This window comes from Homarus americanus, unplaced genomic scaffold (assembly GCF_018991925.1).
Source record: "Homarus americanus isolate GMGI-L3 unplaced genomic scaffold, GMGI_Hamer_2.0 scaffold30858, whole genome shotgun sequence".
NCBI classification, from domain to species: domain Eukaryota; kingdom Metazoa; phylum Arthropoda; class Malacostraca; order Decapoda; family Nephropidae; genus Homarus; species Homarus americanus.
Window position 1 is genome coordinate 2576541 of NW_024737697.1, and position 21350 is coordinate 2597890.

Below are 21350 nucleotides of genomic sequence, written 5' to 3' on the forward strand. Positions count from 1 at the left end.
ACTACGCTACAAGTTGTTCGATTTTGTTAATTTTACCACGGTTGTAGTACGCTACTGTTCATCAAACGACTGTCATTGACGATACAATACTGCTTATTTATTATTCATCAACTAATACCCCAACATCACCCCCAGGACACCATAACACCACCCCATATTGTATGACATAAATTTATGAGTGGTTAACCAATGCACAAGTGTGCGGCGAATTAAAAGACCAGCTGTTGAGGAGCCTGGCATGTTACAACTCCTTTCCACTCCATCTCTCTAATCATCCATACCTTTATACTTTCTGACTCCATATTTTAAAATGTTATGTAATGTAATGTTGAAGGGATACATCATCGTCGTTTATACTTAGACTTATCACAATCTCCTTTAAAAATACTGTACTTTAGCTTCGTCTTTATTCAAGACATCTTCAGGTCATGAGACCCACTAATCCCCCATCCAACAATGGGAGACCATTAATCCCCCACCTGATATTGCATTAGGTCAGGTCAGTTACAGGAGACCCACTAATCCCCCACAGCTCCATGGGAGTTGAAAATACCAGTCTTTGCTGTAACACAGCTTCATTCATGGCCATATCACATAGATTTTTAGTTTTTAAATATACTTATTTAACCAAACCTTTAGATAAGGTATTCTGGATTATTCTAGAAAAGAAATGGAGTTTCTAACTTGATTAGAACTGCTTTTACATTCTCCGGTAGCTTAGACTATTGGAACACTCCCCAGCACCCAGAAACATTCTGTCTGTGCAAGGGGCATAGTTTAGACACTCAAAAACTTTCCGGAGACGTAGGATTTTTCCGTGTTTGAGAAACATGTCTGATTGACCGGAAATGTCTCATCCCTGGAAGTGCTCTGCACCGTTATTGTTCCAACTAACAGGGATATCACTGTATTGTTTCTAGATTCCACAACAGTTATACATAGGAGAAAAGAGTAAAACAAATTATCTACAGGTACATCTGTATTGATAAGGACACAGTACTCAAGATATGAAGACTGTATTTACTCTAATATTTTAAGCAATATAAGTTTGGAAATATTCCAATATATAAAAAAACCAGTAATTGGTCCTACATATCTGTAAACCTTCTTTAATGTTCACTGAAATACATACAAATCTAAAGGATAGGCTTTTACTTTTATTTCTTAACAAAAATTTAATTCCAAACAACAAAAAATAAAAGACTGCCTCTTTATAGTCTATATTATGAAATTAATAGAAATATCAACATGTAAAGCCTGTCTACCATGTGTCACACACACCCAATATGTTTAAATAACTATATGTAGCTCCTTGATGTTAAATTCTCCTCAAAGTTTAATACCACTACAGTATTTTAGAATTTCACATTTAAAATAATTCTCATAAAAATTTAGGTATTATTAAGAAAACCTTCAGGTGAAGTATTAGTTCAATTGCTTCACAAAGGGGTTATATCATGTTCTCTAAAAGTCTGTACTAATGCCAAAATCTTTTTCCAAAAGTGATTTCCCATCACAAAAGACTTAACACATGGGCACCGCAATCAAGCCAGTAGAATGAATTGACAAGTCAAAATAGTGACATTATAATGTACAGTATATCCAAAACTGAAGGAACATGAGAACTGCTGAAGAGTAATGGTATGGACAACCTTCAGGATATACTGTACAATACTTTGAAATATATTCTTTTAATAAAAAATTTTTACTAATGAAAAATAAGAAAAATATCATAAGATGCAAAACTGTCAATATACCACAATACTAATGCACCCACAACTTATTCTTTCTACAATTTATTTTACACCAAATCCCATCACTGGGATATATTTCCTAGGGCAAAAATTAAATAGTCTATGATCCAGAATGTCGAGTGACCAGCTCAGCACATAAAATGATCACATAGCCCTGTGAAATGAACCTCACTACATATATGCTACATGAATAGCATATGAAAATATGAATACAATGTAAAGAAACAAACCCTCACAGTGAAATGTTAAAACACCTGCTCATGAATTTTAGACGTTCCCTCTTAAGTTACCTGGACGATCGATCGCATTAAACCGTAGAATATTCCAGTTCTAAGTCTCATCTAATGTATCACTAAATACCAAAGGGAAAAAGTTTCATAATTGAATTACTAAGTTGATGTACAGGCAAGTAAATCAGAAGATATGTTAGTATTAATGATAACAGCCTGACAAAGTAATTCATAATAAGTAAATGACTTTAGTTACATTTTAACTGTGAATAGTAAAAAACTTCACAATTCTTAGATTTGGATATTGTTTAATTTTAAGTCATTAGCTACAGTGTATTAGACTTTAACTTGGTAATATTTCAGACACACACCTTTTGAAACATAACAAGATCTTTAACAATGAAGAATGTGAGCCCAACAAGACCACTTATTAGAAAACCCAGTTAAATAACACAATTTAAGTATAAGACCACAATAAGCTGGGCTGAAGGTGTCGAAGACAATTAACATTGTATTACAGTAATGTATGGGAGCAACCAATGATTAACAAGTCCACTATAAAAAAAAATAAAATATAAAATCCTTTGGGCACATTAATTCCCTCTAGCCTGATGCTCAACAGAACTTCCAGCGATTTCCACAGTGATTGCACAACACAAATGTGGTCATTGGTTCATCAGAACTTCTGGTCTGCATCTGTTGATAAATAATAAGAGATCATTAGTTTAGGGAAATTTCTGAATCCTGTGCAGTCTAAATGAATCATAAAGAGTATGGCTGTATTGTTTAACTGAATTCCTAAACATACATACATACACACTGTACAAATGCACATTTACACAATCTGTGTACAGTACAGATAAATTCACTGCCTTCAATAAGCTTTACCTAAAAAGTATGAAGAAGAACCACTAGTTCTAAGGCAAAATCCAGAACAAATATAAAGGATTGATGCTGAAATCCTGTTTTCTAGAAGTGCTTCAACCCTAGTTAGCTTCTTTCATCAGAAGCCAGATAGTAGGTAGTAGGCAGCTATCAAACAGGGAGGGACTACTGCCTGGGAAGATATTGGAGGCATAATGTGTTGTCTAATGGTAGACCCTGTTGCCATACGGCACCACAAAAATTTTGACCAAGTCCCAGGTTGTTGATCTGACTTTCTGCCTCATTTACACACAGTTGCAGGGTCTCAATTGCTGCTTTTACTTTGATGACACAACATACCTAAATCATTTCTCATTCTTAATTTTTTTATTTATGGCTCATTTTTATTATTATTCATTTTTTATTATTTCTTATCAGTATTAATATTTTCTTTTATTAAAATCATTTATTTGTATTAATTTTTATTAAGTTTATTATTATTATTATTATTAGTATCATCATTATTATTATTGTATTAAATTTTTGACCCCCAGGCTTTGATGTGGGTCATTGTAAAATGACCTGTGCCCGGGAACATGTCTGCAGAACTTAGCAAAAAATTCTCACCTTTGATCTAGTTCACGGCACTAACAAAATTTGCAACCAAACCAAAAGTTAACATATACTGTACAACTGATAAGTACCTGGTTGTAAGTGCAGTTTCGCTGTCCACATTTGCCACACTTGAGCAAATCTGTTTTTGTACCTTGAGCAATAGCCAGTTGATGGTCATCGATACCTTCTTTTGTGAACTTTTCACGAAGAGCCTTCATCTCTTCACTAGCCATTTCCTGTAAATTTTAAAACATTGTCAAACCAAATTAGAAGGTATAATACATTTTTCATGGCAGCACCGGATACATGTGTCCCCAACCTGGATATATACAACCAAAATCTGGTTGCTATGGAGGAAAGTTAGTGTATGTGGGGGCTGCCATTGTGGTGGCACAGAAGGGTAACTCAACAGCTAGACATAAGAGGGTGATGCGCCATTGAAAGTAGTCCTTGACGACGCAAAGCGACGTAGCATCGGATCACCGGGACGTTAAACGAATTTTTGGCCTCTAAAGTTCAGCGACGTAGTACCAAAACAACGTTAAGCGAGGACTTACTGGTGATGGTGGTAGTGGTAGTACTGGTGATGGTGGTAGTTACTGGTAGTAGCGATAGTTACTGATTATGGTGGAAGTGGTCATTACTGGTGATGGTGGTAGTGGTAGTACTGGTAGTAGCGATAGTTACTGGTGATGGTGGTAAGGTAGTTATTGGTGATGGGGGTAATGGTAGTTACTGGTGTTGATGGTAGTTGTGGATGCAGTAGTGATGCTATTAGTGGTGGTTGCAGATGGTGGTGGTAGTGACAGTTGCAAAAAGTATCTTTATAATTTTGTGTTTGACAATATGACATAACAGCTACAGGACTTTAACAAGCCTACCGAGAAAATAAGTCGCAGTGTTCATTTTGAAATTCATTGGACCCATCCAAAAGATACTTGTTGGAGAGTATGGACATTTATATACACAAATCAATACAAAAAAGAAATATGCAGAAAGTGCTTACTTCGGATGTCATACACGCCATTTTCTTTGGAGAAATAACACCTCTCAGCACATTTTCTCGTAACTGTGGGTTCTTAGAATCTTTTAAGTTGTAAACCCTTGATCTCAAGCGGTTCTTATAAGCCGCGTCGGTATTGCGGAACTCTTGGTAGATGGCCTCTTCAATCTTTTCTGCCAGACTCTCTGGAGTATCCACTACACCATCAGGCATTTCTGAAAATATTCATGTTCACTGTATTTTTCTATTAATAAGTGTATTAACTGGTGAGGAAACACAAGACTTGAAGGAATGAACATTTCTATCATGTTGTTTACAATCAGAAAGTTATGTATGAGGGCATCTACAAGAAAATCTACGAAGGAGGAGGAATTAACAAAATTAAAATTCATCCTGGGCTGTCCTCTGCAGTGAAGTCTTTAATTAAGAAGGAAGTTTAAAACACACAGAAAGATAAAAAGATTAACTACCAGAGAACATGATTATAGAGGTAAAGAAGATGGCAAGATTAAGCTAGAAAGAGTGGATGAAGATTTCAGCAAGAGGATGTGCGATACCTCAAGAAAATGAAGAACTAATTTGGAAGGATACAAGTATGGTATACAGTACATATGGAAGAGAGGAATGGGTCAGGAGAGGAGTGTCTCATATAAAGAACGAAAGATGCTGATAATATATGAAGAAATTAGAGGATGATAGCATCCTGCATTCTAGACTTTTAACTAAGAGGGATTTTTTTTAAAGAGAGAATAGAGTGTGACAATAATTAGAAAGTGGATATAAAGCAAACAATAATAATTTAAAAAGTAAATGAAAAAGTACTGGTGATGAGAAAAATGATATGATTAAAGGAGGGGAAGATATTATCACAAAATGGAGATGGAGAAAGTTTTTCAAGAAGGAGGGTATGCTGATCAAATATTGACAGTTACAAAGTAGAGAGGATTACAAAAAGGTGGAGTACATAATCCTGATATCCCATTTTATAACAGCCTGGATCAAATACCTTTATATGGCTAGTAAGTCTTGGGGATGAATATCCAAGCACTGGGACCTAAACTGTATGGCTGGGATTTCAAAATTAAACAAATTTCAAAATTACATTACAGTATTGTATCGTTCATTAAGAGGAACACCAGATAATGTACAATCTGTGTTGCAGTCGCCCTTAATGCTCGCCTTAGCAACACAGCAGCACCCTTAGTAAAGGTGCTCCATGCTGTGAACCCTCTGGCCTTCACACAGCTTCACCTTATCTGTGGTTATCTTTTCCCCTCCAGCAACTTTCACTTCCCTTCTTAACCTCTTCAGTAAGATGTCTCTCCTGAGTACTATGAGTCCACTCATTGAGCAAGATATATTTTCCTGAGTATGAAATGTGAACACTTTCAACAGACACCAGAAGGAGGTTGAAGGCCTTTGAAATGTGGTGTCATATGTAAATACTAAGAATAAGCTGCACTGACAAGAAAACAAATGAAGATGTACCAAGATTTACCATTTCAAGAGAAATACTTTAAATGTACAAAAAACAAAAACCGTGATACAGTATCTCTGTTGGCCGGAACAATTGGTGCAGAGCACTTCCGGAAATTAGAGATTTCCAGGTAACGAGACGATTCTCTCAAAGCCGTAAAAAAATTCCCCATCCCCTGAATTTCCCGGGTAACGGAAAAATTTTCTTGGAAGTTTCAGAAATTGCCCATTACATCATCTCTTTAACCCGGCAAAATATCGCCCCTCTTATTTTCTGGGTACTGTACTGTAAAATTTTCTCAGAATTTCCATAAAATGCGCCTGATTTTCATCTCTCAAACACGAAAAAAAAAAAAACCACCCCCATCCCTGGAACTCCGAAATTTTCCGACTATTGGAGATATTACTGTACTTTGGTCACATAATTAAGGATGAAGGGATAATAACAGAAATATTAGTGGGTTGCTAACCCTCATTTGGTACTCTGAGCAATGAATACATCCCCCAAGTACAATATTTAATCCCTTATGTACAATGTCTTATCCCTTTAAATACAATGGCTAAATTTCATGAGTACAATAACACTGTATTCATGAGTCATTTTACTCAAGGGATTAAGAGGCGCACTTCAACTTTACAGAAACAATCAAAATGTTCCCAATTGATTGTGCATCTACTAAACATATTTACAGTTATGCAAAAAATATTGATCCCCTTTAATTTTTCATAAGATATTCATACAAAAACTTGTTTCAAGGATGAATAAAACATGTTTACAGAGTTAAAAGTTTTATTCTACTACTATTTAGTACTTTGTCATATTTCCCTTACATTTTATTACCAGTTGAAGTTTTTTTGGCAGGGATTCTGCTAACATTTGAAAATACTCTCCATCCATCTCAAACTCCCACATGCACTTGATTTCCTCCTCTAGCCGATGTACAGTTGATGTGTCCCGTGTTGACAGCTTCCGCTTCATCTCGTGCCATACATTCTCGATGGGGTTTAAATCTGGTGAGTTCCCAGGCCACTCCAGCAATGGAATAGCCCTTTCATGAAGCCAAGTTGTCACACTTTTTGGCCTGTGACGGGGGAGGGGCACCGTCTTGCATGAAAAATGTGGACTGGTGAAGTCGATAATAATCCAATAAAAGTTTTTCCAAGACCGTCATGCAACGATCAGAGTTCATTGTCATGTTTTTGGGGGGGAAATGGAGGCCACCACAACCACGTTTTTCACTGAACGCTCTCCACATCATCACACTTGCAGGATATTTCACAGTTTTAATGGTGTAAGGAGGATCATACCAGCTGGCGTTGATGGGCCTGCTGACTGTTTGTTTCCCTGCAGTCAGGATGCAAAAAGTGCTTTCATCAAACCACATCACAAATTCCATTGTTCTTCGCTCCAGTGCTGGTATTTTCTTGCAAAAGCAAGCCGCTGATGGTGCTTTCGGTCCGTGAGAAGTGGTTTTCGTGCAGCTTGACAGGAAGGCAGAGGAAGTTCCTTCTGAAGGCGATGTTGAATTGTTCATTCTGATACGTTTTGCAGGAGGATGGGGTTTGCCTTCTTCAATTGTTATGCACTCCTATTAGGATCTCTCATTATCTCAAGCCTCAGTAGTGAATTAGTGCATTTGGAGGTCTTCCTGGAGATAATCTCCTGGGTGGAATAACATTGGCAGGGAGGTTGCGTGTTGATCGCTTGAACCTCTTAATCGTTGCTGTTCCTCGTCATGTTCTTGAAATTTCTTTCAGCGACTTTTTCGTCTAACGGGGCAAGGATCCGACCCTGCTCTGCCTCAGACATGTTTTGGGTGCCATGAATATAGTTTTAAAAGAAAATTTGGGGCTAATTGTGGGGGTGTCTTAATTTGCACCCATCAGCTTGGTGAGCAAAAATTAATGCACACCCTGATAGAAAGTAAGTAGGCACTGGCCAAGTTTCTACCACTTCTAGTCATATAGGAAACACCGTAGATTTGCCAGATGTTATATATTCCCGCCTTCACAAATTTGGCGGGCTGCTTTTTGCACGGTGAAAGCATGTATATAAACACAGCTAATTATGCAGAGGGGATCAATATTTTTTGCAGTCATGGTATTTCTTAATTGAATAAATGTGATGACAATGCAAGCTGTATTTACAATTAATTTACAAGACATTTGAAGATCAACTTAATATAAAATGTGTGTACAGTATAAATTAAAAATAACCTGATAATTTAAGGGCGTTGGCAATCATTTCTCGGCATTTCAAACGCAGAAAATCTGTTGTTGGTGGGGCTGAAGATGGGAAGCTGGCAGGTTTGGAACTTCCACTGCTGCTGCTACTGTTACTGTTGTTGCTGGTGTTACTACTGTTTTTGGCTTCTTTTTTGTCTTCCTTCTCCTTCTTTTTTTCCTCTTTTCCTTCCTTTTCATCGTCATCTTTCTTGTCTGGAAAATAAATCCTTGGGTAAGTTGATTCAAGTACACAAGACTAAACAACGCACTCCTTACATGTATACCCCTGACTCCTTAGCCACTGGCAGACATATCCCCAAAAAGTTGCAGTATGGAAGGTCACACTGTTCTGGACTGTTGTGATATACTTATTGCGGGCCTAATTTAAATTCCCCATGATTTTTATTTGTGGAGCATCTTTGTGGGGGTTTCTGGCAACTGCCCTAAGACGGTGTAGGCCTCTCAATCGCTACGAACTGATGGACCATGGACGAGCCAATACACTAATTCTATATTTTCTGAAAGTATCACGGGAATGCTTTTTGATCAAAATAGTGCTTTCCAAATTCATGCCTCCACTGTCTGTTTGTGCAAATTAATTGATTGTGGTAAGTGCGATGCAACAGGTTAGGCCATATGTCACTAAATTAAAAAAAAAGGCTTAAAAGAATAATATAAAATAATTAATTGATTGATTGATTGATTGTGGTATTACATCCCTGGTGACACAACAGCTGAGGTCATATGTCACCAAATTAAAATAAAGGCTTAAAAGACTAAAATCAATTCAGGCAAGGTAAAAACACAAGTAATAAATAACAGAACTTATATAAAAACCATTTAAACGTTAATACACCAGCACCTCAACATTTGCAAGTTCAACTCTCACGAATTGGACCATCTGCAAAACAAGCCTCAAAGGTTTTTATCTATTAAAATACCGTACAGACACTCCCGGGGTTATAGAACACCCGGCTTACAAAAATTCGAGGATACAGAATGCCTCCCAAAAGTCAACTCTCAACAGATGTCAGTGCTCTGGTACTTAACCAACAAAAACATTTCTCACACCTACGAGCAGATCATTAAATATTTTATCCACTAACTTGGCATCACCCCATCTTAAATGCTGGGTTGTGACAAGATTTAAGTAATAATATAAGCTACGAAGTATTAACAATAACAACAACAACAATAATAATAATAATAAAGGACCATAAATGCAAAACTGTAAAAAAGGTCAGGAGTGAGAAACGATATACAACACTATGTATGTTGTGTTGTTAAGAGTAGGAGAAACAACTGAAATCCTGCAATTGTGTGTAAATGAAACAGAACGTCAGATCAGCATCCTGGGACTTGGTTAAAATTTTTGTGATGCCATTTGGTAGCAGGGTCTACCATTAGACAATAAATTAGGCTTCCAAAATCTTTCCAGGTGGTAGTAACTCCCTGTTTGATAGCTGCCTACTACAGTACGGCATAATAACACTATTTGTGGAGGATTAATGCATAAGGCAGCTGAGTGCAGCCCCTTGTGAGATGCCATCTGTGATTCAGTACAGGGTAGAATACATATTTACCTTCTGGAAGGGTCATTTTCGGTTTACAGAGAGATTCCAGGAACGGAACCTTTCTGTAAACCGGAGTGTCTGTAACATAAAAAGGTAAGGGGGCTTATTATAAAAACAGTGGGCATCTGTTTTGATGTGACTCCATGCAGCATCCCATGCGACTGTATTCTCCAGCCAGTTTCAACTGAGAGTTCTCCCACATTTCCTGCCAGTCTCACCTGAGAGCAATTCTAATGTTAATTATAACAGCCATGGCTCCCAAAAGGCCATTAATTGGGGTGATTGCATCTGGTGCAAAGAGAGTGAAGAAAGTCATGACTCTGACACACAAAATTGAAACGTTAGATAAACTTGACAGTGGCATAAGTGCGTCAGGGGTTAGCAGTGGGTTTGGAGTGAATGAATCAACTGTTCGTTCTATAAAGACGAAAGGCAAGGAAATTAGAAGTAGTGTTGGTCAAAGTGCACCACACAGTGCTAAAGTTACGCATTAGATATGTGATAAAGGTATGGAGAGAAGATGGAGAAGGCGTTAAGTGTATGGATTGAAGAGGCTGTGTACTGGCAGGGGAAGACTTGTGCAAGTTGCTTCCCTGTTCGCCACGAGGGCTAGCCAGTGGCGGCAGCTGAAAGCGAGAGGGAGCAAGCAGTGCTTGCACCTTAACACTGACATAATGCCGCCACAGTAGACACATTACACCACCCTGTGCACACACACAGTACAGTATACTCTTATTGTTCGCTGAGGTTAGATAAAACGAAGCCCGTGAGAAAACAAAATCCACAAGTTTTTCATGCCAGTCCCAGGAGTGTGCACATGTATAACAACATTATGTATGCGTAAGGCAAAACTGTATAATAAATATGAAAACACAAATAAATAAACAAACATGAAATAACACTATCACAGACTGCTTCATTCATCTTCTGTTAAATGCCAAGAAACATTAACATATTACTTTAAAAATTGTTATGATGGTTTTGTTTCTTACATTGGAAAAAGACTGATTGTAAACTGAAAATAATGTAAGGTGGACATGATGATATACTGCATCACTGTCTGTGCTAATACAATATTTACATTTCTTTTGGGTGAGGTAAGATATAAATTTTGGCGGGTAGACCCGCAGAAAAATACCTAAATCATAATGCTGCCCATGACCGAGGAAAGGTTGCCTATCCCTGCTGTATGGTATACTGTATATTTGATGTATAAAGATTCTACAAGTGGCAATATTTTGAAGCATCATGTGTGAGATTGTAAACACTACTGGCAGGAAAGTCAACACTAATACCGAACCACCTCCTTATTAAAATAAATCAAAGCAATACACTTACCAGGAACAAATTTCTTCCAGTTCTTTATAAGTTGTTTAGCAGTGGAAATTACTTCTTCATCAGTTGAGGCCTTACGAAGTGCATTCACCGTCATACCAATTCGAGTTTTTGATAGCACCTGGAAGGGTAATATTTTAGTGATGCAGATGCAAGTTAAAAATAAGATATGCACAATTATGAGTGTCTTAAATACGCTGGGCATCAAAGGAGTACTGTACGTACCAGTACAGTACCGTATTAAATACACACAACAGTATTAGGCCGCCATTAATCTCCTAAAACCTTAATCTCTATAACCCAGAAACAGTGAAGTGGATATTAGGATTATGGATGCAATTTACTACAACTTTTAATAGAAACAGCTCTTGGTATATAAAACATAAATAATTTTCACTAGGACCTGAAGCATCCAGGTATGTTCAGAAATACTGTGCAGCTAATTTGGCAATAAACTCACTACTATGGTCCATATTCGTAGTCCACATGCTGAACAGTGAGCCCAACCACCGGGAACCCAAAGATTGTGTAGGGAGACTTTATTCGAGAACAATGATATACCCGTTAACCGGAACAATTTTGTGCAGAGTTCCTCCATGGATGAAAGATTTCTGGGTAATGAGAATACTCTCCCAAACCCGAAAAATCTTACATCTACGGAATTTTTCCGAGTATTGGGAAAAGTTTCCGAGAGTCTCGACTAGGCATATCGCACACGCACTATCGCACATCCCCGGAATGTTTCCGGGTGCTGGGGAAAGTTTTCCGAGAGTCTAAACAATAGTATATATATCATCTCGACTTTAAACTACACATTTAATCCCGACTCTAAACTACACATCTCATTGTCTCATCTCACACAGACAAACACCGTGGGCACAAGCAAAAACATTTACGGCTTGTGAAAGAGTGCACAAACTTTTATTTACAGCAAACTAATCCTGAGTAGTTTATATTAAAGTTTGGTTCATAATATATATTTAAAAAATAAATAAAAATCTATATAATATAGACCATCAAACAAAGGCATTTTTGAGGCTCAAGGCTGTAAACATATATATTTATGGCTAGCCAAAAAGTGTATAAACTTATATTCACAACATCTGTTCTAGCTGTGTAAGCAATATAAATTTAGTACCATAATCATTCTGAATAAATTCTCTACAAGTTCGTCCCAATAAAACATCCTTACACAAAATATTTTGACAATATATAATGATTGGGTCACAATTCTTTTATGAAAAACAAAAACAAAAAAACATAAGAAATGTTAATACTGAAGTCTATAAAAGCAGTTCTAATTTAGGTAGAATCACCATTTTTACCTGTATATACAGGTACTGTATCGTCAATACACGATCTCCCTATCTACAATATTTTGCTTGAACGATGGTGATGTACTAAGAACCCCTATTTAAGATAAAAAAAAAAATTCACATGAACAACGGTCATCATCCAGCCAATGTGGCATATGAAACACATCACCCATTGCATTTGTCAGCTGCGGTCACGTGGCCATCCAGTGACTACAGTGGAGTACCAAACTTTGTTTGATGGTGATCACACATGACCATGATCATGGAGCTCAATGGTTATGAGTCAGTATCAGTGTTGTTACCTTAGAGTGAGATGACATCACTAATGTTCACATTGTGCTCTGCTTTGGTGACTGTGAAGTGATTTTGTATGTGTTTTTTCTGACTGTAAAGTGCCTCTGTTGATGCGACCATGATGTGAGCCATGTCGGCACTTGTGTATAGTTTGTACATTTTCCGTCAATGTAAGTCTGATTTGAAAAAATAGTCATGCTAATATTATTTGTTATTATTTATTTTCTTAAAATTGAGATAGCATAAAAACCTGAGCTGACTGAGCGAAATGAGTTACATTTCTGAATTATTCCAACAATCCCGATCCACAGGGACTGTAGGCGTCTCTGAACAACCACACACGACGGTGCTCCCGATCAGTTGGGCGTTGAAATGACTGAACAGGCCCAAATCCTAAGCATGAAAAAGGTGGCTCAGCAATAGAAATTGGCAAAACCAGTAAATCCAAAGCCATCTTCAAAATCCCATGACCACAAAACACACTATACAGTAATCTCACCTGGAAATTGATTGGGAGTCCTTGTAACACCTTTAGTATATCCAGTGCCTGTGTCTGGTCCTGTAAATATAAGGGTAGAGAGTACAATGAGTTACAGTACATAATTCAGGTAACTGGTACAGCCGCAATCAAAAGTAATCATCCATACTTCCTACTGCCATACCTGTGAGCTCAAGGCTTTTCAACACAACCAGTCACAAGATGGTGGAGGAGGTATTGATGGGAGAGAACTAAGGGTGGCAGACTGGGGTAGTATAGGAGGGTGCAAGTCAAGGGCCACATACATAGTGAAAGTGTATATGGTCTTAAAATTATCCTTAACATCTGAAGAAAGTTAGTGGATGTAACTTGACATTGACAGCCTTTATGGCACGGGCAGTTAAAATGCCTAAAGACCTGACCTAACCAACCAAAGGACCCTACCAAACCTGACCTAACCAACCAAAGGACCCTACCAAACCTGACCTAACCAACCAAAGGACCCTACCAAACCTGACCTAACCAACCAAAGGACCCTACCAAACCTGACCTAACCAACCAAAGGACCCTACCAAACCTGACCTAACCAACCAAGGACCCTACCAAACCTGACCTAACCAACCAAAGGACCCTACCAAACCTGACCTAACCAACCAAAGGACCCTACCAAACCTACCTAACCAACCAAAGGACCCTACCAAACCTAACCTACCAAGGACCCTACCAAACCTAAGGACCCTACCAAACCTAACCTAACCAACCAAAGGACCCTACCAAACCTGACCTAACCAACCAAAGGACCCTACCAAACCTGACCTAACCAACCAAAGGACCCTACCAAACCTAACCTAACCAACCAAAGGACCCTACCAAACCTGACCTAACCAACCAAAGGACCCTACCAAACCTAACTTTTAAACAGGTGGGCTTCACCCCCAGACCCACCACCATATTAAACAGATACTTGGGCATCTAGTAACAATGAGGGCAACTTTTTTTATGTCATGGTGTAATTTTATGTTTTTATTGGACGTGAGAGTACGCTCAGACTGAAGGGGTATATAATTAATTTATTTGTGTACAAAGCATGTAAAGACATCATTTTAGTGTCATAAGATCAGTTTTTCACTTTGGTTTATTCTGTAATTTCCCTCATCCTTCATGCTCTGCTCATTACTTAGTATAATTAAAATAAAAAGTTGTCACCTCCATAATGATAAGAATACTGTATCTGTGGAAATAATGAACAAAATTGAACAACACTTTCTGGTGGTAGCGCTGTTCTCAGAAATTACCAAAATATTTACCATAATAAAAAAAAGTGGAAAAAACTAATGAAGTCAAACAACAACTTCTGGTGGTAGTGTAGTGATTGGTTTTAGCGGCTCCCTTCGTTTTTATTAGGGAAATATATTTTTAAGGTGTATGTTGGTGTGCTCTCTTTAAATCTGACCTACATTTCTTTGGAAAATCCCAATTAATGAGAAAATGTCAGAAACATTTGACTAAGAAATGGGAAATTTCCAAAGACAAAATTTACAGTCAGACTTAAACAAAATACACCATAAAAATATATTTTCCTGTCGGCAATGAAACATGACTTAACACTATTGGTGAAATTGAGACCGTGGTACATGGGAGAGGAAGACCTGGAGGCGATATCTACCGTAGATGCTTGTGATAATTATTAAAATGTCAACATCAGTAGCTCCAAACTAAATACTATTCAAGATTGTTTAAAGGTAATGTAACCTATATCTAAAGTGCAAATAGCAAAATATTAACTTTCTAAATATTCCTGCGAGGACGCTAACATGACTCTTAGACATTACCTCTTTGCCTTCTAGGTTGTAATGGCCTAGTTGGAGTGCATGAGGTCTTAAGACTTACCAGTATTTCTATCAACTACTGAATTAATTGCATCATATAGATATATAACATACTTATTAATATCCCATAAAAATATACCAAGAAACAAACTTAGCTAAAGTGGACATGAGTAAATCTCTGTTGTGGACCAGTCAACACTGCCAGTATCCAATGCAAAACAATAAGATAGCATTAACCATAATAGTGTTCCCTGTATTCCATTATAACTAAGGATGTGTCGTCTTTGTTATCATGAAATTGTTGTGTATCGGTTGAGCCAACATGCGACGGTGCATATGACTACTCTATGACAGCGTTTACAATAGTCGGGTCAATCAAATGTTTACTATCAAGACTATAAGATAAAGTCATAGCCATGTTGCACTCAAGTATTGTGCCAGTGTGTTAACTTGAGAGAGGCGCGAGGGGCACATGCAGCCTCCACACGCACACTCCACAAGTGACAACAAACTACTATTTTAGATGTCAAATCTTATGTCCAACAACTCACACTATCGCTTGACGTCATTTTATCCAGCTTCTTCTTAATCTTAAGCACTTCCTCTTCGCAACCCATGATTTTGGTTTTTTTTGAAGGGATAGATAATTTCAGTCAGAAAAAGGAAAGTTTAGCAGCGTAATGCTTCTGGAAGCAGACGCCGGCGACGACTGTTGTGATTGGTCGACGGGTGTTGCTGGCCAGCGTCCGCCCACAGCCACTACCGCTACTTTTCCTCAACTATTTCATTAATACTTCCATTAACAGTCTTTTCTAAATTCTAAGTAAATATGTATAAAACGCAGAAATACTCTTTATGTTTTTTTATTATATCTATAGGTTATATTATTGACCATAAAGTAATATTTTCTCTAATCTTCGAACATTACATTAGAGTTGCAATAAATTTAAAGTTCAAATGTGAATAATATTCACCCATTACCTTATATATGCTTCATTACATCATAGTTTAAACATTAATAGTTTATAATCTGACGGCAGCACAGATTGTTTTTCCACACAAGGAAAATTACAACATCGTAAATATCTTTAATCACTTTACAAATATTATTCCCCTTTAAATTAGATGTATTGAATATCATGTGCTGATTGATGCATTACAAAATATCATTAAATTACACAACCTTCATAGAAGCAACGTCGGAATTTTGGACCTGAAGAAGAAAACGGGAACTGAAACATAAACAGACAGATATTGGCGCCATCCGTGACCAGTCCTGCCTCTGTCTTTCACTAACTACAGTTGACGAACACAGTAAGGTGTAACAATTAGTACATGAAGGAGTTTGTTAAAGTGTATTCATAAAGACCATACTGAGAGGACAACGATGGCGGAGGTAACTGGTAGTCAAGATGTTGAGGAGTCGGGGATCTCCATGGTGGAGCTGCTGAAGGAGGAGGAGGAGAGGCAGCTGGACGCCGCAGCTGTGCTGGGTGCCGCCGACGACACCAAGTGTACATACGACCAGGTGGGCAACATGTTTTACCTACAGTTAAAACTGAGTATCGGTTTCGGATTTAGCTTTTTAGTGATCAAATTATAGGGGAAGGACTGATACCAATTAATTTGATTTTTCAGAAATTTTAAAATGAAACTGCATTAAACCTTCTAACAACTGTTTTGTGTAAAACGTTTGGCCTATGTATTATATACTGTACACTAGGTAATAATGGGTCAATATTTAGATAATGACACCAGGCAACAGAATATTGACAATGGGTTTGTTATTATTTTACCTTAGGACATAGTGCGCCCGGAAGTTATGAACTACTGAACCATTTAAGGCTGATATATCGGACTAACCCGCCAGGGCTGCATAGTGCCGAAGCGGCCATATCACGGTCCGACTAATTACCCAAATGTACCCAAATGTAGCAAAATATAGCCGTAATGAAGTCAAATAATGGTCCTACATGAATAAATCGGACTGCCAATCACTTCTCGACTAGTATTTGGTGTCACAAAGTCACAAAAAATTGGAAAACTTACTTTAATCTGAGTTAATACATCGCGCGCATGTACTGACGGAGCGAGGAATTACCCAAATATAGCCGCAATGAAGTCAAATGATGGTCGTACAAGCGTAAATCGGGCTGTGAATCACTTCTCGATTATTATTTGGTGTCATAAAGTCACAAAAAATTGGTAAACTTAATTTAATCTGAGTTGTGTTGTGTTCGGTTAGGTTAGGTTAGGTACATGCACTTGATCTATTAACTCAGATTAAATTAAGTTTACCAAATTTTTGTGACTTTGTGACACCAAATACTAGTCGAGAAGTGATTGGCAGTCCGATTTATTTATCTAGGACCATTATTTGACTTCATTGCGACTACATTTGGGTACATTTGGGTAATTCCTCGCTCCGTCGGTACATGCACGCGATCTATTAACTCAGATTAAAGTAAGTTTTCCAATTTTTTGTGACTTTGTGACACCAAATACTAGTCGAGAAGTGATTGGCAGTCCGATTTATTCATCTAGGACCATTATTTGACTTCATTCCGGCTATATTTGGGTACATTTGGGTACATTTGGGTAATTAGTCGGACCCGCCATATCATCTCACTCCCAAAAATGCCTCAAATTTCACATAAGAAACATAAGAAAATAAGGAGTCTGCAATAGGCCGGTTGGCCTGTGCATGGTAGCTCCTGTCGAGAGTTACTACCACTCTATCATCCATGAATCTATCCAGTCTCCTTTTGAAACTTTCCAGCGTTCCAGTACTTACTACAAAGTTGCTAAGCTTGTTCCACTCGTCCACCACCCTATTTGTGAACCAGTTCCTTCCTATCTCCCTCCTAAACCTAAACTTATCCAACTTAAATCCGTTGCTCCGAGTCCTATCCTGCTCGGATATTATAAGAACTTTTTCTATATCCCCTTTGTTGATTCCTTTCACCCACTTAAATACTTCTATCATATCTCCCTGCACTCTTCGTCTTTCTAGGGAATGCAAGTTTAGTTTCTTTAACCTATCCTGATATGGAAGGTTTCTAAGTCCCGGAATCATTTTTGTCATTCTTCGCTGCACCGACTCTAGTGAATTGATATCCAATCTATAATAGGGGCACCAGAACTGAACTGCATAATGGAGGTGCGGCCTGACTAGCACAAGATATAGTTGCAACAAGATCTCTGCACTCATATTACTTACACTTCTAGATATAAAACCTAATACTCTGTTTGCCTTATTTTGAACATTAACGCACTGTTTTCTAGGCCGTAGGTCCGGGCTTACAAGTACCCCTAGGTCTCTTTCACAAGTCGACTTATCTAGGTTGATATTAAGTACGCTGCACTTGCTGGTGTTGAATTTCATTTGCCATTTTTCTGACCACCCCTGCAGTTTATTTAGATCCTCCTGTAGTGCATTTGCATCCTGCCCTGAATTAATCTGCCGCCCTATTATGGTGTCATCCGCAAACTTGCTTGTGTCACTGCTGATCCCAGTATGTAGATCGTTTATGTAGATTATGAACAAAAGTGGGCCCACAAACTACAACAGTGTCCACTTTAATATAACAATGAAAATCCGGAATTTTTATAATTGTTTTCAATCAATTTTGCTCGTGGGTTAGTCCTATATAATTACCACATTTAGATCTCCCTGTTCCGAGCTTTTTGAACCCTTATATACCAGGCGGAAATGGATTATAGCGACACAATTGAATTAATAGATTTTACGAAGTGTTCAGTCTTCGTCTCTGTGAGATGTTATCGGCGCATAACTCATGTGCAATACAGTATTGACTGACGTCTTCCGGTCGTGACCAATGATGTATTGATGTCACGCGAATTGTTTTTGACCAATCACGTTTGTTTTTTTTTTGTTTTTGTTTTTCTCAAAGGGAGCATCCTGGGTACTATTTTAATTTTTTCATTGACTAGTCTCACAATGGCCGTGGTGGAGGTTGGTTGTCATTTGTGCTCCTATGATTATTTTAAGTTTATTGCCGAGTTTTATGAGAAAGACGATCATTCTATCCAATTCTTATGTATCCCTGGTGCTTCTACTTCTAACTATGGTATTGTACTTTAGGACATGAAGCGCCCCAATGTTTTAAACTCCTGAAACATTTAGGTAAGTTTAAGCTAGGCCTGCTAGGGGCGGGGCCCTTTGCTAGGGATTAGGTTAGGTTAGGTGACTTGTTCTTGTTTTCTCCCCCACCCAGAAACCCCGATTTCCCTACTCTCCCCCATTTATTTTGTTGGGGGAGAGGAGCAAATAGTGTATTTCCACAAAAAATAAAGGTCAGATTCATTCAAAACACACCAAAATATACTGGAAAAACATATTGGTCAACCCCTAGGGACTCATGTCCTAAAGTAAAAATCTATCATAGGTTTTTCTAGTGTAAAGCTTTGTGTTAAATACAGATATGACCTTCATTGTCATTGGAAATGAGCAATAGTTGAGATATTGGGAAAAAAAGTGGAAGGTCAAACAATGTAAAAACCTTCAAAAAAAAAACCTAACCTAACTTCAACTCACTTCCCTAACCCCTAACGCAGGGGTCACCAAACTACAGCCCCGGCCCGCGACTAAAAATGAAGTATATATATGTACCTCGCGTTTCATACCAGCTGGATTCGGTAAAATGCTACTGACACCACATAAGAGGCACGGGCAGTTTCCCAATGAGGTTCACGGCGCCATCAGCTCGATGAACAGGCTTTGTGTGAAATATAACAGAGTCTAGAACTGCTTTTAGTGTCCTTGTGGCCTAGCCGGTAAGCGTTCCCTAGTCACACCCAGTAGGTCGAGGGTTCGATTCCTTGCTGGTGAGGTCGTTGATTATATGTTCAAAATCCGCGTGTTATATGGACTAAAAATGAAGTATATATATATTTTTACCACACACACAGTGACCCCTAGGTTAACCGAACTCAATCAGTTCGAGATTAAGTTAGATTAACCCGAAAAAGTCCTGCTTGAAACCATTGTTTCTGTGGGTTTTAGATGAGTGGTTCCAGCTCACCAAAATTTCCTAAATTCAACTAAAAATGGTAGAAAAGTTCACTTACTTTTGAAGTTAATGAAGGCTCCTGGTGATGGTGATGATGGAATTAGAGATGGAGGAGAAGAAGGAAGAAGAAGAGCGATGGCGTGGGAAGAGAAGTCACCCCATGGCACCATTTCACCCATAAAATTTTAGTTCTCTTGGGTGTATTTCAAGACTATTTTCATGATATTTTGCACTGCATTATATATTGTCAATATGTAAAAATATATTTAAAATGACCAATAATTTGCTTGAAACACAGGAAAAACATTTGGTGAAGGGAGTCTCCAAGCAAGATGTTGCACCTCCGAGTGAAAAACAGAGAGACTAACGCCTGTTTGCTGTGTTAAGAGGCTGGATGCCGCGCATTAAACTAGTCACTTTACCTTCAATTATGTTCAATAATTGTTAAAATGACTAAAAAATTGAATATTAAACCTTTAAAACTATTGAATAGTATAAACTTCTTGATATTTACTAAAATAGTAAGGAATTTAAGCCCTAGAACCGATTAATGTGTGTGTGTGGCTCAATATTCAGTTGCCTGGTGTCATTTTCTAAATATTGACCTAATAATGTGCTCTGGAACGGGGATTTGGGTTAATGGGTAAACCAGGATACCCCAAAACAGGTGGAGGAATTGCAGAGTACCTTACTTTGTGATACCTTGTGGAGATTTTGGCTGAACAGCCTCAGCTACAGGAACTGCTACTGTGTCCTCCAGATTGTGTCATACAACTTTGAATTTGCATGGCCAGGTGTAGTTGGATGGTAGCGGAGGTGTCCCTTCGATTTTTTGTATGAAGGCCGATCGTCACTATGAATAATTATAGACCAGTGAGCCTGACCAGAATACTGTGTAAAGTACAAGAGAGCATCATAAGAAATACCATAATGGAACATCTACTACGAAACAACCTTGTAAAGGACTGCCAACATGGTTTTATGCTAGGACACTCCTGCTTAACACAATTATTCAAGGTCCTAGATGTTTGGACTTGAACTCTAGAACAAGGCATAAATATCGACAATATATACCGAGATTATGCCAAGGCTATTGACCCCATGAAAGGTTGAGAATTAAATTGGAAAGGTATGGGGTTTGGGAAAATGTCCTAGCATGGATCGGAGACTTTCTGCATATTGTTTTTTCAGGCGACCCCAAAATTTTTACCCAGCTCATAAACTGAATGATATGAGACTGTAACTCTGGTGGCATTTGGCATTTATTTCTTCCATTGTGTCAGGAATCTCTAGTAATTTTGCATAGGTGGGCCCAACTCACTT

The 21350-nt window shown here is 38.0% G+C and overlaps 2 protein-coding genes across 4 annotated transcripts in view; one reads left to right on the top strand and one right to left on the bottom strand.

Moving 5' to 3' along the window:
• Positions 1 to 966: 966 nt before the first annotated feature.
• Positions 967 to 15718, bottom strand: LOC121873539 (transcription elongation factor S-II-like). Of its 2 annotated transcripts, none has more exons than XM_042377169.1 (7): positions 15546 to 15718; positions 13187 to 13246; positions 11081 to 11198; positions 8160 to 8381; positions 4470 to 4681; positions 3553 to 3699; positions 967 to 2680 (listed from the first exon to the last, which is right to left on the bottom strand). In XM_042377169.1, the coding sequence occupies exons 1-7, from the start codon at positions 15609 to 15611 to the stop codon at positions 2600 to 2602; spliced, it is 906 nt and encodes a 301-aa protein (XP_042233103.1). In that variant the 5' UTR covers positions 15612 to 15718; the 3' UTR covers positions 967 to 2599. The 2 variants fall into 2 exon arrangements, with proteins under 2 accessions (XP_042233103.1, XP_042233104.1); XM_042377170.1 differs by lacking the exon at positions 15546 to 15718 and adding an exon at positions 15151 to 15337.
• Positions 15719 to 16213: 495 nt separating this feature from the next.
• LOC121873540 (putative E3 ubiquitin-protein ligase UBR7) overlaps positions 16214 to 21350 on the top strand; it is a 31730-nt gene continuing 26593 nt past the window's right edge. For both annotated transcript variants that reach the window (XM_042377171.1, XM_042377172.1), the window contains exon 1: positions 16214 to 16522. In XM_042377171.1, the coding sequence (XP_042233105.1) occupies positions 16382 to 16522 (141 nt within the window). In that variant the 5' untranslated portion in view covers positions 16214 to 16381. The remainder of the gene's footprint in view (positions 16523 to 21350) is intronic.